Consider the following 15312-nt stretch of genomic DNA (forward strand, 5'->3'; position numbering starts at 1 on the left):
CCGGCCGCAGGTCATAAACTGTGATAGGCAATGCTCATGTAGATAACGGGCCGGGAATTGCGCTGGGTTTCCACGGTGCGGAGCGCCCCGGGGCGCGCTCCGCCTCGCGAACGGCTGCCGTTTCCGGCCGGGGAAAACAGTTTGCGCCAGGGAATTTTACATCATAAAACTCAAGGAAGCAAATCTTCCTTCTTCCTCAACAGACTGTGACTCGACGCAGGAAGGAAGGGCCGAGGTCACGACCGCGGCCTTTCTTTTCCCACGCGCGGGACGGGGATGCCGGCGCGACGTGGGGAACGCAGAGAGCAGAACCGCTCCCGCGCCCGGCTCGTGTCGGACCTGGGCCAGGACTAGGAGACGGAAACTGCAGCCTTCCCCGGCTTGGTCGCTTTGTCGCCCTTGGGACGCCTGTCCAGCGCCAGACAAATGCTCATCAGCAGGCACGGCCTAATTAGATTCACCGATTCAGAGCTGGGAGTTTCCAGGGCGAGAAGACAAGAAAACCAAAATAAACCGCGTGGCTGGACGGGGCAGGAGCCAGGCTGGGCGGTCACGAAACTTAGCCGTGGTTGCGGGGCAGGTCCTGGAGCAGCGCAGATCTCCTTGCTCCTGGTCCCAGTGAGTATTTGGGGATTGGTTCAGGCTGGGGGGTGATTTCCGGGTGGAAAGGCCCCATGTTAGCAGTGAGAGCTCTGCATCTCCCCGGCCCTGACCACTGTGGTCCCCCTCGGGGAGGGCTCTTGCTAATCTAATCTGCCTTCGGTGTTTGTGCTAATTGCTTACAGAAATGCCCGGGAGGCAGTAAAAATCCTGGGATAGAGCTGAGTGGACAGGTGAGAAAAGTTTTTGCAAACATTCGGCTGGAAGAAAACAACCCAGGGCTCCGAGTCATCGTCCCTTGGCAGGCTGTAGCCGAGCGCCCCATCTGCTGCTCTGCTTTCTGCTCCCTGCCCCGCACCCCCGACCCAATTTGCTGCTCTGCTTTCTGCTGCTGCGCACAGAGGCTGCTCGCGCCACGGGCTGGTCGCCTCCGAGCAGTTGCATGTGATATTAAGCTCATAGCATCCCGGGCCGGAAGGGAGCCCAAGGGGCGCCTCGCCCAGCCCCCTGCACACGTACGGGTTTCGGCGCCCGTGTCTGCGTAGGGGCAATCGCTGAAGCGCTGCGTTCATCTGGCTGTTCCCTGCAAACAGCCGGACCGTGACCTCCCCCTTCACCGGTGCGCAGAAAACTGAACTTGGGACCCTCGGAGCAAAGCGAAGCACAGTCCGAGCTCGAGTCCGGCCTCCGGTGCTGGGGGCTGCAACAGCTCGTTTCCTCCGCAGGCGGGCGCAAAGGGGTACCCGTAACGCTCATCCGATGGTTGGATGAACATCTCGCTGGGGTCATTTGACCCCAGTATTATTCCCTGCCATGGCAGGGGGTCGGACTAGATGATCTACTCGGGTCCCTTCCGACCCTACAGACTATGAAACTATGAAACGCGCGCTCATGGGGTCACATCGGCTTTCCGCACAAGCCCCGTGTTGCTTTTGCATCAGGTTGTGCGTTTGCCCGGAGGAAGAGGCACGCACGTTGCTGCCGGGCCGTCTAAAGAAGGAGCGATGCAGCCGGGGCTGTCGTGGCTTCGACCCCCGTGGCAGCGGCACGGCCGCAGAGCCCTCCGCACGGTACGCAGCTTCTGTCCGCGGCAGCGCTGCGTCCTCGCGGTGGGGCACCTGCATCTCTGAGCAAGTTAGTCTCCAAGGTGCCACCCTGCCTGACCCTCTGTGCTGATACAACGCTGCTGCTGGCACCCACCCCGCGGGGTCCTGGCCGGAGGGTCTTGCCCCTGCGCTCAGGGTGAGCCCCACTGCACTGGGGCAGGAAGGGATTTCCCCCCCCGCTCAGACGGGTGCGCACTGGCGGGGGCCGCAACAGAGCAATCGAACGGCCTTGCCTGAGCCAACTTTTGTGCAACCCGATGACAACACGACCGCCCCATCTTCCTCGACAGCTGTATCTGAGCGCTTGCCGCTGCCGAGGGAGGGTGCATCTCCTCCGTGCCAATGGCTCAGCTGGGCTTTCCCCCAAACTGGAGGGCAGGAGTGCCCAATTCCCTGCGCCACGGCAGCAAGACCACAGGCCGCAGGCTCCTTTCCCCGCAGTGATTTCAGACCGCCCCAAAAGACGAGGAGGATGGCTCTGCAGGTCTCCGGTTGCTCCCCGCTGCTTGGCTTTCCCTGAGGTCTCAGTGCCCTCTTCTGGCAAGTCCGGCGGCTCTTGCTCATTAATGCAGTCACAGCCGACTAATTCGCCATCCCGGTGCATCATGCACCCTGTGACAGAGCTTCACCCCCCAGGCCCTGGTAGGGAACCAGCTTTTTCTCTTTTTTTCTGTTTTTTTGCACCGGCCCTGGAAACACTGCAATACCAGGTCAATGCATGGAGTGGATGGAGCACACTCCGGTTCCACCACCCAACATCAAAAAAAAATCTGCTCAATATAGACCTCCTGTGGAGGACATATTGGTAGGGAACCGCTCGGCCGCAGGGACAGGTGGGCAGGTCTGTCCGGGCAGGCTGTGCGTCACCTGGAGCCGAAACTGGAGCTTGGGGCGACCAGCCCCGAGCTTGGAGCAGTGCCCGGCTGTCTGCCAGGCGCGCAGTGTGGGTCGTGGAGCCGTGGCGCTGGCAGGGACCTGAGGCAGGATCAGCCTTGCTCAAACCACCTGCTACAAAGCCACCATCTCAACGTTGTAAAACTACCTGATGTGGCACATCACACCCAAACCTGCCCCTGGGAAAGCAGGGGGGCCACGGCCACCAACGTCCTGCTGCTGCAAGGTTGTTGATAGCAATCCAGACTCATGGCAGAAGTGATATCTTCTATTAGGCCATCTAGACTTTTGCAAAAAAAAATGGTTTTGTTTTCTTGCAAAAATCTAGTTGGTTTAAAAGATAGCACCTCGACCACGAGCCCTGATTGCTTTTGCCTCTAGAGCAATTCAGCTGCAACCTGGATACCTGATGCCAGGTTGTTAATAGCCACTCCAGAGACCCCAGGCAGAGGCCGTGCCCCTGCTGCAGAGGAAGGCAGCCCCCCAAGACAGTGGCAACCTGACCGGGGTGGGGGAAATCCCTTCCTGACCCTGACCATGGTGTGGGTCTGATCTTACAGCACCACTCAGCTGCAGGGGCCTCTGCAGAGCTCGGAGAGGGCAACTCAGGACTCGCTGCAGGTCGGGGGCGGCACTGATGGAGCTGTCGGGTCCGGCTCCTCCAGGACCGCATCGCAGGCAGCAGTGCCGAGCTGCAGAAGATGCTCCAAGAAGAGGGCTGTGCGGTCTTCAGGGCAATATATCTGATCCCGAGAGGGGGAGAGTAACAGCGGACAAGATACCGGACTGGGCCGGGTGGGTAGCACTTTATAGACTAACTCATTCAGAAGCCAGCAACCCGCAGCTGACGGTACAAGGACGGCTCCTTTGGGATGCTGCGGCCTGGGACCCTGTCGCAGCAAGGGGACTTTCCTCCGCAGATGGGTGTCACCAGAGTCCCCGGGGCTTGTTTCCGCATATCGGAGCCGACCGGTTTCTTCGCTGAGCAGTCACTGAACCTGCAAGGGCCGAGGTGATTTCAGAGTAAGCAGCAAGGTTATTCTCAGAAAATCGGATCACAGAGCAGCACCTTGGCCTGAGCGATCATGTGTTGACACCAGTTAGGTGGAGGGACAAACAAAACTGGGCCTGCCAGGCAGGCTATCGATTCCAACGGGGGCAAACACTGATAAAGCAAAGGCGCTCGGGCCCAGGGCACGCCTGACGGTGCTTGGAGCGAAAGGCCCGCGAATGAGCCGGCCTCGGACCTAGCGCAGAGCAACGGCCGCCTCCCGAGGGAGCTTCGGGGCAAGTCTCCGTGGAAGTCGTCAGCAAAGGAAGCTCCTTCGTGAAGGGCGGAAAGTGGAGGGACAGGGTGGAGCGGCGTTGGACCTTAGAGAAATAGCAGAAACGAAGAAGTCAAATAGGAAGTAAAAACAAACTGCAAAGGCTACTTCAGCTGCATTTCTGCCAGGAGAACAAAGCTGCGTGCTGAGGTAGGTCCAGGCTGCCAGTAAACGGGGATGGAAGAACTGCGCGAACCCCTGAGCTGCAGGATGTTGAACGGGGGCATCGGAGGCAAGACAGCTCGTGGGAAGAGGGACCGGCAATACCGCCACCCCCGCCGAGCCCCGGGGGTCTGGCAGGCTGAGGTCCGGGGGACGGGCCGTCTCCAGCCCACGACTGCTTCGGGACCCGGCGCGGGGATTGCTGCCATCGCAGTTCAGTCCTCCGCGTGCAGCCGCGCAACTCGAATCAACAGAGCCAGACTCGGACCTTGCTCCGACCTGCTCCAGTATCAGCCCGGGACACGGACGCCCAAAGCCCTCTGGCCGTCGCCTACAGCCCCCGGCTTGGACACCTTCGACATGTCGTGCATGGAGGAGGATGACTGTCTCACAGTCCTGTGCTTGCAGACGGCCCCTCGCCCTCGAACAGCGTCTCAAGCCACAGCTCGCCTGACCACCCATCTCGCCGAGGCGCCAGGCCTTGCACAGGACCCGGATGCGCTCTGTGCCCCGGCATCCGCGCGGACCACATCGCCACGGGACTGAGTAACGTGCACGATAACATTTGGGAGTTGTTTGCTTGCAACCCTACCGCTGCCGTCACCTGCTCCCAGCGCCCCTCTGCAGTCTGCGTCGGACAGACGGGGCCACCCCGGCATGACAAAACAGCGATCGCCCCTCTGACATCCGGTGCGCGGAGACGCGTGGCCTCCCTGGAGTTCAGCGCTGACGGGAGGGTGGCTGTTCGCAGGCAGCAAACGTTTAGAAAACAGTCTCAGCTCCTTCCCTTCCCTTGTGCCTTGGTGGCCAAATCTCCCTCCCCCTATGCACCGCTCCCTGCACGTCCTTTCACGGTGCCCGAGGAAGTGGGCTCTAGCCTGCAAAAGCTTTGGTTAGTCTATAAAGTGCAAACCTACCCTGCCTCCCTTGTGTATCGTAGAGCTGGGGGCTGGCAGGGAGCTCCACACATCGCATCTAGTCCAGGATCAGCCCCGTCCAAACCAGCCCAGGCAAACCCATCGTCCAGCCTCTTGGTAGAGCTACCGTCAGCCCAACGCAACGTAAGACCTGAACCTGCCCCGGGGACCACAGCAGCCAAGGTCCTGCTGCTGTAAAAGTTGTAAATATGCGCTCCAGAGAGCCCAGGCCAGGCAAAACCCCCCGTCTGCACCAGTCTGGGCAGGGGCTGCGCCGGGGCGACGTGTCATGTGGCTCCGAGGTCGGACACGGGGTTTGTGGGGGCTGGTTCGGACGGCGCTGAGTTGGGCCGGGGGGAGCCCCACGGCTCCGGGACGCTGAAGGACAGGGCCGGCAGCAGAGCTAGCAGGGGTCAGCGGGCCACCGACCCGTTTGGGCAGGGCATCGGAGGCAGGCTCTGCGGGGCTGCCCTGCATCCCAGGAGGAGGGACCGGGGGAAAGCCTCCCTGCTTTCAGCAAGGTGCAGCACCCGGGGCAGGCGGCTACGGGGCATCCGGGGCAGCGCCAGCTTCTGCTGTGCCCATCGCGGGGGCAAGATCAGCCCCCGCTGTGACGAGGGCTGCTGTGCTGCCACCCGTCTCCATTCAGCAACGGGGCCAGCTCACACAAGGGGTGGCACGGTGGTGAAGGATGGAGAGGTCCCGTCTCACGCGGTGGGTCTGCGTTATGTCCTCAGGGACGGCTGAACCTGCTTAGCTGCAGCTCTCCAGACCAATGAATTCCTGTGCAGACCCCTGGCCTGGGAGATGTCAGTGCGGGCAAGTACAGCTGGGCATCGCAACCGTCTCTGCTGAGGCCAGGCTGCGCCGGAAACGTTAAGCCGGCTCCGCGATCGAATATATCGCTGAGGTCAGAAACCAGCTGGGCCCAGCCTGAGCATCCCCACGGCAGCAGCTTGCACTTCCAAACCAACGTTTCCCACGCTGCAGAGAGAGCGACATCCACCTCCTCCCTCCGGGCACCGACGCAGGCCGGTTTTTGCTTTCCCTGGGCCAGGAGCACAATACGATGACGAATGAAATCCAGTGAGGCGTGTTTTCCACCCAGCTGCAGCCGCAAGATCTCCACGTGCGGAGAAGCGGCTGGGGCTGCGCAGTCCCGTTGCTGCCTGAGCTAGCTGGGAAGAGCTGGGCGCCACGAGGGAGACGCTAGGGACGCTGCCTAGACGAGCGCATGGAGAGAAGGCTAGCTGCCCCAAGTGACTTAGGCTCGAGGGGGAGGCCTGTAGGGTCGGGGGACTGCATAGGCGCTTTGGGGTCTGGCTGCCCTTTGCGTAGGGGATTTGTGCACGTAGCTGCAGCCCCTGGTCTTGGCCCAGGACTGGCTCTGGAGACAGGCTTGTGCCTCCCCAGGACAAAGGATAACCTCCATCCCCGCACTCCTGGACGGCACGGACATCCTCAGCCAAGACCCCCTGCCCTCCATAGCCTCCTTGGGGTGCAGGTGGGAGCCCCGAGGCCCCTGCGGTCTCCCACCCTGCCCCGAACGGTCCGGCCACGTGAGGAGCCCTCCCCGGTGTGCTCCGCTGGGTGCCCCCGCCCCCCGAGCCGTGCTCGCCGGACGTGCCGCTGGCCGGTGCCGCCTGGTTACACAAGGCGCAAGTTCAGGCTTCTCTCCCCAGCGACCGCCCCCGGCCCCGACCTGCCCAGGCTCTTCCCCCCACTCTGCCAGGGGCCCGTGGGCTCAAACATTAACTGCGACCCCCCAGAGGCCACTTCGGCGGCCGGAGAGTTTGGTCAAGGGCTGGTTAACTGGTGACTCATTGCTGCTCTGGCCGGCACAGGCTGCGACCAGCCCCAGCCCTTGCATAAGTCGTCCCCCCATATAAACCCCCGGAGGCATCCGTCCCTGCCCCAGAGGTGCCCGTCTCTCATCCTCACGTGCACCGTCTCCCTCCCGGGGCTGCAGGGAAGGAGCCGGGATGGAGGTCGTTCGCACGGTGAGTATGGACCAGCAGGCCGGACGGGGCCGAGGGAGAGGAATTGCTCCCGAGTTGCTGCGCCCTGCCCGTCCACGTCGCCCCAAGCCCCCGCGGGCTCGTGCCTGCCTGGCTCCCAGTGTCCCCGGAGCTGCCACGGACCGGGTCAGGCCTAGGTCCATCGTGCCAGTCTCCTGTGTCATGCGGAGGCTGCAAGGGAGAGTGACCTGGATCTGACCAGGGTTTTCTCCCTGTTGCATTTAGGGTCCAGGCAGCTCTGCTTCAGCGACCGTGCCCCTCGCTGCCGCGCGCAGCAGCTCCCGATGCCCCTTTCCTCCAAGGCTTTGGAAAGGGCGTGCAGGGGGTGCGGGGCATCGTCCCATAATAAGACGCACATTGTTTTCCAGTGAAAAAGAAATGAGAGGCTGCCCTGATATGCTCGGGGCCTCGGGCTGGGGGAAGCTGTTTGCAAACAAATCTGGGTTTGGGGGGCACTGGCTGCAGCTCCAGGGCAGGGCAGAAACCTGGGGCTGGTACCCCCAGCCTGGCCACAGACAGAGCTGCTCCCTGCACCCCCATGCACGGGTCCCCCAGACATGCCCCCACGGCCCCGAAGTGCCCTCGCTGCCCTCCGCGCATTGCCCCTGCCCCTCAGACACCCCCGGCTCTGCTCTGTCCCCTGCACCCCACATCTCCCCCATGCTCAGCCAGCTCCATGCGCTTTGCTCTACCCCCCCGACCCCCATCTCTGATTTGTCCTGGGTTGAAATGCCCAAAGGACAAAGCTGCCCAGTGCAGGGTCCTCGGTAACAATGCAGCTGTACTGGGTGGGCCGGGGGGCTGAGCAGAGGCCGACAACAGCCAGGATAAAGGAAGAAGAAAGGAGATCACGGCCTGTTAACACCTGCGGGGTGACGAGATTAGCAGGAATGAAGGTGATAAAAGAGGAGACCTGGAAGCCACCGGCTCCCTTGGCCCCTACCAGGCAACTGGTTTCAAACTTTGGAGCAGGAATCAAAGCGGGGTGTGATTGCGACCAACCTCCCTCATTTCCCCTCACGGATGGTACTGGCCCCATCCCACTGCCCTCCCCGCAGAGCCTGATCCCCAGCCCCTGGCAGATACCCGGCGCACCCTGGCCCCCTCAGCCTTCAGTTGGGCAGCCCCCCATGCCCTCTCCTGCTGGCACGGACCCTGCCTGCCCAACAGGATCCTGTGTATTCGGGAGCTGTATCATCTGTGCCCACATATCGGGAGGCATGTCCAGGCCACGGCCAGGCTTGAGCCATGCTGGAGTGTGCAAGGGGCCGGGTGAAGTGTCCTCACACCCCCCTCACCCGCAGCCTGGTATCTGGCCCTACAGAAAGGAGCCGGCAGGATGGACCCACGGACACTCAGGCCGACAGGGCTCAGCCACGAGCACTTTGCGGCTGGTATAATTTGGGGCTGAGGTCCATGCTTCCTGCTGCCACATTGCACAAAGTAGGTCCCTGCCGTGCGCGGACTTCCCCTGTGCCCTTTTTGTGGAGTGAAGTGCTGGGTGGAGCTGGAAACCCCTCCTGCCCTTCTCTTTCCTTTGCCAGGGTTTATTTCTTGCCTCCATCTAGCTGACGTATTCTCACTGGCATCCTTAACGCTAAAGGAAGACCTGTAGATCCGTGGCCTTTTCTCCTCCCTGAAGGAACGTATGCATTTTTAGCTGGCCAGCGCTGTTTTAAATACAGCAGATCCAATGAGCCCATGAATCTGTCTGCAGCGACACGTGTACGGTCCGTGGGGAGGAAACGGAGGAATAAAGGGGAAAGGTCTGGATGTACCCATGCACTTTCCTTTTCTGAGAACGAGGATGCGGTGCAGCCCGTAGAGCGGCAAATGAACTAAATACTTGCTCAGGGGCTGCGAGGGATGAGCAGCAGGCAGCGTGCTGCAGGGCAGGAAGAAGTGAGGCTAGGACAAGAGGCAGAGCAGAAAGAAAAGCCCTCACCTGCCTGGAGGTGAATCTATCCCACACCTCCTTGGGACCGAGGCTGGTGAATTAGTTGCTGGACCAGAGGCTGGTGGTTGTCTAGGGCGGTGGTTTTCAACCTTTTATTCATTTGCAGACCCTTCGAAAGAAAATGTTGAATGGAGGTGCGAACGCCTCTGGATTGCAAGCGTGGGTATTCACGTGCTTCTGATTGATCACAGTTATCTCCCGTGGAGCCCTTAGGCATAGTCTGCGGACCCCCGCGGGGTGAAAACCCCTGGCCTAGGGAATGGGGGGTGCAGTCTGATCCAAGAGGGGCCGACAGGGAAGAGTCCCAGCCAGTCGTGTGCAGCACTGGTGCTTCAAGAGAGCCCGTCATCTAGTCCAGCCCCCGGGAATTGCAGAATCTATCATAAAATCACAGACGAGGAGGGCTGGAAGGGACCTCAAGAGGTTACAGCTAGGCCTGTGAGAGCTGAACCCGGTGGCCAGGTCCAACAGATCTCGTCCTGAGGCCACAGAGCTTCGTTCTCCATTACAAGGGCATGAAGTTTAGAGAAGGTCGAGGGGGATTGAATAGCAGCCTCCAGGTCCCTGCAGGGAGGCTGCGAAGAGGATGGAGCTGGGCTGGCCTCAGCGGGGACAGACAACAGGACAAGGAGCAATGGGCTCATGGTGCAGCAAGGGAAGCTGAGGTTGGATATTAGGAAGAATTTTCTCATGAGGAAGGTGGTGAAGCACTGGGACGGGTTACCCAGAGAGGTGGCGGGGTCCCCATCTTTGGAAGTTTTAAAGACCTGGCATGCAGGTTTGGACCGTGTCTGTGATGCAGGAGCATCTGTAACACCTTCCTTGCAGCGCCGGTGGGCAAACAAATGCTATGCCTCCTGCCACCACGCCGAGCCCTTCTTAACAAACCCTCTGAGTGTCCCAAGCTGTTTATCTAGCTTTGCAGCCGGCGGCTGTCAGACCTCTTTGCACAGGCAGGGCCTTGCTCGGGCGGCTGGTTTGCGCCGCTAACTTTGGTCGGATTCCCTTCCCGGGGCCAAGGAATCTCTGTCCCGTCCTGGCCTTGCCGGGCAGCCCTGCCGGGGGTGGCCTTGTCCTTCCTGTGACCACCGGTCCACCTCTCTCCGGGGGGTGTGCTATCCAGGGCAGCTAGCTCGTGTCATCCAGCAGCTCTCCAAAGTCGCTCTGAGCCCGCAGCTACCAGCTTCCTTAGCTTTTCCCCTTGGTCGAAATGAACCTCGGCACCTTTGATGCCATCCAGAACGGCTGCGCTTTCCAGGGGTCCCCCCAGTGCCCAACCCGGCCTGGCAGTGGTGGGACCACATCAGAGCTCCTGAAAGGGGCTGGGCACCACGGCCCGCTGGGTCCTCTCCTTGCCCTGCGATGCGTGGAGCCATGAACCGGCCCAGATGAACCTGGCACTGACCCCGCATGCTTGTTTGGGGCTCTGGGCTTTTCCCCAGAAGAATTTGGGGTCTCCCCGCCTGCTGAGGGCAGCACATCAGCCCAACCCCAGACAGGAGATTTGCTTGGCAAATTCTCCCCGTTGTCGAGGGCTAATTCTGCTGCTCTGGTCGTCATCTGGCCTCTCTTCAGGGGCTCCAGCCCCCAGGTTTTGGGGTGGCCCTTCAGGCTCTGAGGGCAAAGGGATATTTGCACCTTACAGGCTACAAACAGACAATGTGTTTATCCCGGGGTGCATCATGTTATCCCAGGACAAAGTGCAGTCATTCAGACGCCCGTGTTTGCTGTCCTGGGATAAAGCTAGCAAGGTTTCCAGGATAAGAAGCACTGCCGGTTTATCCCGGGATGCTGCAGCGCACCTGGGATTGCATCCTGGAATCAAAGGCAGAACTTCACTAAACCCCGATCGCAAGGGTGACGTGTGTACGTGCCCATCCTGGGGTACATCTGATCCGGGTCAAACTCTGTCCAGGGACAAAGGCAGCGTCTGTTCCTAGCCGTGGACCAACCACCTGTGAGGCGCATGAGCTCTCGTCACCGGGGAGCAGAGCTAACGAGAGGCAGTTGCATGAGCCCTGATAGCGCCCACAATGCAACCTCCTTGGTTTCTTGGGATCTGCCGTCTTCCTCCCTGCCCCGTGCTACAGCTTCAGCAAAGAAACAGGTCGTAAGAACAGCAGAGCTGCCCTGGACCGGGTCAGACCCGGGTCCGTCGTGCCCGGTCTCACAGCGGAGGCTGGAAGGGAGAGTGGCTGGGTCCGCACCGCGGGTCCAGGCAGGTCTGATGCAGAGGCCGTGCCCCTCACTCCCACGTTCAGTAGCCCAACGAAGCGGATCAGCCCAGGGGCACGTCGCGCCAAGCAGGGACCCCCCGGACTTTCCCTGCCCGCGGCGGTGCGGGCGGATCTGCAAGCGGGGAAAGTGAGGCAGGCACTCCCGGGTGCCCAGTCCTGCAGGGTGCACAGGATGGGGCCCCTCACATCCCTGGAGCACCTGCCTGGGGCAGCTCCGGGCTGCCTGTGCTCTCACGCTGTAAAGGGGACAGAGGTCCACTGCCCTGAATGACCCATGCAGATGCTGGGACACCTGGGAGGGGGGCAAGGCCAGGGCCAGCGTCCCGAACACGCTCAGGCGCAGACGGATGCATGGCTGGCCATGCCGTCGGCTCAGCCCATGCCGGTGGGGCGGAGGGGCTAGGAGGCCGCGTGTCCGTCCTCCCGTCACGGCTCCTCTCCCCCAGGACGCAGACCCCTCGCAGACGTACTGTCCAGAGGCAGGGGCGGCGCCGGGCAAGCCCAAGGCAGACTTCAGGAACTACACGGTGAGCTCCTCCCTCCTCCCTCAGGCACCGGGGCAGGACTGGAGGCTGCTGCTGGCAAAGGCCGGCGCTGCCACGCTTGCACCAGCCAATGCTCCCGACCTGCCCCGCACGTGCCCCCTGCTCCTGGCTGAGGCTGGGTGCCGTTGCAGGAGGGCACGCTCCTGGACCGCGTGTACAACACTTACCTGCTCATGCACACGCACCAGACCGTTGACTTCGTCCGCAGGAAGGTACGTTCCCCGCCCCGGTGCACGGCCACCCCCTCCCCAGAGCCTGGGCAACCCTCCCTGCGAACAACCTGCCTCGGATGGGCCCTGATCCCAGGGTGGGGGCTGGGGTGACCCCCCCAGTCCCGGCCCCAGTGCTTGAGTCAGGGGCTCACGGCCAGGCCGTCCCCAGCACGCAGAATACGGGGCCTGCTCCCATCGCCGCCTGAGCATCATGGAGGCCCTGGACCTGCTGGACGACTTGGTGGACGAGTCGGACCCGGATGTGGACTTCCCCAACTCCTACCATGCCTACCAGACGGCCGAGGGCATCCGCAAGGCGCACCCTGACAAAGGTGGGAACGAGGGGAGCCCCAGGTCTCCCCGCTGCTCCCTGGGGTGCCCACCTGATGCTGCCCCCACCCTTGCCTTGCAGACTGGTTTCATCTCGTGGGGCTGCTGCACGACCTGGGGAAAATCCTTGCTCTCTCCGGGGAGCCGCAGGTGAGTGGTGGGGCCCCAGGGACACCCGCTCCAAGCGGGGTGCACGTGCTGGGCACAGAGGAGCTGCCCGCAGAGGCAGGAGCTGGCTCCCCTGCCTGCTCTGGAAGGGGGACACCGACTCCTCCCTCCGGGTGCAACCTCCCTCCGCCGCCGCACCTCCAACGGGAGAGAGAAGAGCTGGAGCAGGTGCAGAGACAGGCAGCGAGGATGAGGCGCAGTATAGAGGGGGACCTTAAAGGCTGCAAGGGAGAGACCCAGTCATCTCCCATCCAGCTCCGCGCTCTGCCCCCTCGTGACACGGGCCTATTTGCTAAGTTAAGGGATGATGGGCCAGTGCCCACCAAGAAAGACTCCAAGCCTCCCTGAAAAAGGCTACTGAGAAAGCAGCTATTAATGTCTTGGGATGAGGTCAAAGGCAAACCGGGAAGGGAGGTCACAGGTTCAAAATAAGGGACCTGAAAGGGGAGAGCCCACTGGACAGCACGCGCCGGCCCTCCAACCAGTCCAAGCTGCCAGTGGACACTGCCCAGGGAAACTGCCTGGGACCAGGGGTAGGAAAGCTGCCCCACGGTCCCTGGGGGTCACCTGGCCAGACCCCCCTTCCCGGTGAGGTAGATCGCTAGCTTGGCCAGGGCCAGGAGGAGGTTGGCCAGGAGGTCCCAGGACTTCGTGGAGTTGCAAGATGGACCTGGGTCTGATCCAGTCTCCACTGGCTCTTGCACTGAGCACCCCATCCAGGTCACGGTCGCCACGGCTGGAGCTGCTCGCGTGTCATGCTCAGGCACTAGCGTGCGTGCACCACGGGCAGTGGCAGGGCCGGGATCCCCGCCCGGCCATGCTGCACCCCAGCCGGCGGGGCTGGAGGATGAGAGGCTCTCAGCTGGCAGCAGCAATAGGTTGGTGCCCTTGGTGTGTAAGTGCTGTGGACAGGTCCCCATGAAATTTAACAGAGAAGGGGCAGCCAGGGATGCACTAACACGCTCAACCCTGGAGGAAGAAGCCAGTAGGACTCTCAGCCCCACGTGGCAGCCGGACCCAGTGCGGCGTGCATGGGGCTGCACGGTTTTCCAGCAATAGGAAGTAGCATCGTCCCGGGCGCCAAGGACGGGCGCTTCAGGGGCACGGGCAGGCTGCTCCAGCCTCATCTGTGCTCTCCCTGCAGTGGGCCGTGGTGGGCGACACCTTCCCCGTGGGCTGCAAGGTCCAGAAGTCGGTTGTCTTCAGCGACTCCACCTTCCACGACAACCCCGACACCTGCAACCCCCTGTACAAGTGAGCGCCCCGAATCTGGCCCTGGGACCCTCCCTGCCCCCACCTGCTAATCCTGGCATGACGGCCTCCTGCGCAGCTCCCTGTGGGGCTGGGCAGCCTGGCCCTGGGGGGGGCAACCAAGCAGGGTGGGGGGAGGCTACCAGGATCTGCTGACACCCCTCTCCCTTGCTCAGCACCGAGTACGGGATGTACCAGCCCCACTGCGGCCTGGAGAACGTGCTCATGTCCTGGGGCCATGACGGTGAGGACACGGCAGGACCCAGGGCGGGAACGCACAGGCGGGGCGCGTGCTGGGAAACAGCAGCATCCATCCATTTCCTGGCCAGGCACAGACAGGGGAGGGAGAGGCCCAAGGGCGATGGGTCCATCAGTGGCAGAGGGAGAAGCAGAACCCAGGACCTGCCCGAGGCCGAGCGCTCGATCCTCTTGGCGCTGCCGTGCAGTTGCTTCCCCCTGCGATGGGCCATTGCGGTGTCAGGCACTGGGGCTGACACTTCCGGCGCACGCCCTGCCTCCGAGGCGAGCCGGGGGCACAGGCCGAGCGGGGCGGCGGGAAGGGGGCCTGGCGCTGACCCACTGCTCTCTGCCCGCAGAGTACATGTACCAGGTCATGAGGTTCAACAACTTCGCCCTCCCCCCGGAGGTACGTGAGGCCAGGCCAGGGGCGGCGGGGGGCTGAGACCTGGCGGGGGCAGCCCCCTCACCGCGTTGTGCCCCCGCAGGCCTTCTACATGATCCGCTTCCACTCCTTCTACCCCTGGCACACCTGCAGCGCCTACATGCACTTGTGCAGCCCCGAGGACCGGCGCATGCTGCCCTGGGTGCAGTTGTTCAAGTGCGTGCCCCTGCTGGGGTGGTGGCAAGGGATGCAGCTAATCCAGAGCTTCCCCCTCCTTCCAGCCCAGCCACTGCTGCAGGGAGCCACCAGTGCAGGGACTTGCACACGGGGCTGGAAAGCCACGGGGTTGGAGGCTCCAGGGACCCACGTCTGGGCAAGAAAGCCCTTCTCCAGGCAGCCAGCGGCTGGCCCCCTGACCTGGACACTGCTGGGCTCAGCAACCTGGGGGAGGAGGCTGGCAAGAGCTGGGTAGAAAGGTGGGGCAAATTGAGGAGGTCCTGGCTTTAACCTGGCCCTTGCCATATACTCCCCGGCAGCAAGTTCGACCTGTACACCAAGAACGAGGACCTGCCTGACATGACGCAGCTGAGATCCTACTACCAGTCCCTCGTGGACAAGTACTGCCCCGGACAGCTGTACTGGTGATGGGGGCAGGCCCCCACACTGAGTCTGGCCTGTAGCATCCAGGGCTGGACACGGGGGAGAGATGGCAGCACTGCCCAGCCGAGGGGTGGATTCCTGCTGACCTCTTGGAAAAGAGGCCTCTCCAGGACATACACCCGGGCACAAAGCTTCCCACCCACCCCAGGGGCTGCACCTGCATGAAGAGGGGTGGGGAGAAGGCAGAGCAGCCCCAACGACCACGACCCGGAGAAGCGACTTAATAAAGCCTGTGCTGCGCGCTCGCCTGCCCCCTGCCTCAGTGCGGCCCCGCTCGGCCCCCCTGGGCAGGGGTAAAACAGTCGATG

At 62.3% G+C, this 15312-nt stretch overlaps 1 protein-coding gene across 3 annotated transcripts; it reads left to right on the top strand.

Moving 5' to 3' along the window:
* Window positions 1–204: 204 nt before the first annotated feature.
* Window positions 205–15248, top strand: MIOX (myo-inositol oxygenase). Of its 3 annotated transcripts, XM_090041401.1 has the most exons (12): window positions 505–618; window positions 5742–7004; window positions 8347–8465; window positions 11663–11743; window positions 11893–11973; window positions 12143–12305; window positions 12386–12453; window positions 13616–13725; window positions 13899–13966; window positions 14319–14368; window positions 14448–14560; window positions 14881–15248. In XM_090041401.1, exons 3-12 carry the CDS (start codon window positions 8439–8441, stop codon window positions 14987–14989), a joined length of 870 nt encoding a protein of 289 aa, XP_089897527.1. In that variant the 5' UTR covers window positions 505–618; window positions 5742–7004; window positions 8347–8438; the 3' UTR covers window positions 14990–15248. The 3 variants fall into 3 exon arrangements, with proteins under 3 accessions (XP_089897525.1, XP_089897527.1, XP_089897528.1); XM_090041402.1 differs by lacking the exon at window positions 8347–8465 and having other exon boundaries at window positions 506–618; XM_090041399.1 differs by lacking the exons at window positions 5742–7004; window positions 8347–8465 and having other exon boundaries at window positions 205–618.
* The last annotated feature ends 64 nt before the right edge of the window (window positions 15249–15312 follow it).

This window comes from Crocodylus siamensis, chromosome 4, assembly GCF_052110815.1.
Source record: "Crocodylus siamensis isolate JL-2025a chromosome 4, ASM5211081v1, whole genome shotgun sequence".
NCBI classification, from domain to species: Eukaryota; Metazoa; Chordata; order Crocodylia; family Crocodylidae; genus Crocodylus; species Crocodylus siamensis.

What these genes read in the sequence shown, in the direction of transcription:
- MIOX (XM_090041399.1), top strand. Translation starts at nt 427, where the DNA reads ATGCTCATCAGCAGGCACGGCCTAATTAGATTCACCGATTCAGAGCTG. An exon ending in CAAGGCGCACCCTGACAAAG is followed by an intron (nt 12,306 to 12,385) that starts GTGGGAACGAGG and finishes CTTGCCTTGCAG; the next exon opens with ACTGGTTTCATCTCGTGGGG. An exon ending in CTCTCTCCGGGGAGCCGCAG is followed by an intron (nt 12,454 to 13,615) that starts GTGAGTGGTGGG and finishes CTCTCCCTGCAG; the next exon opens with TGGGCCGTGGTGGGCGACAC.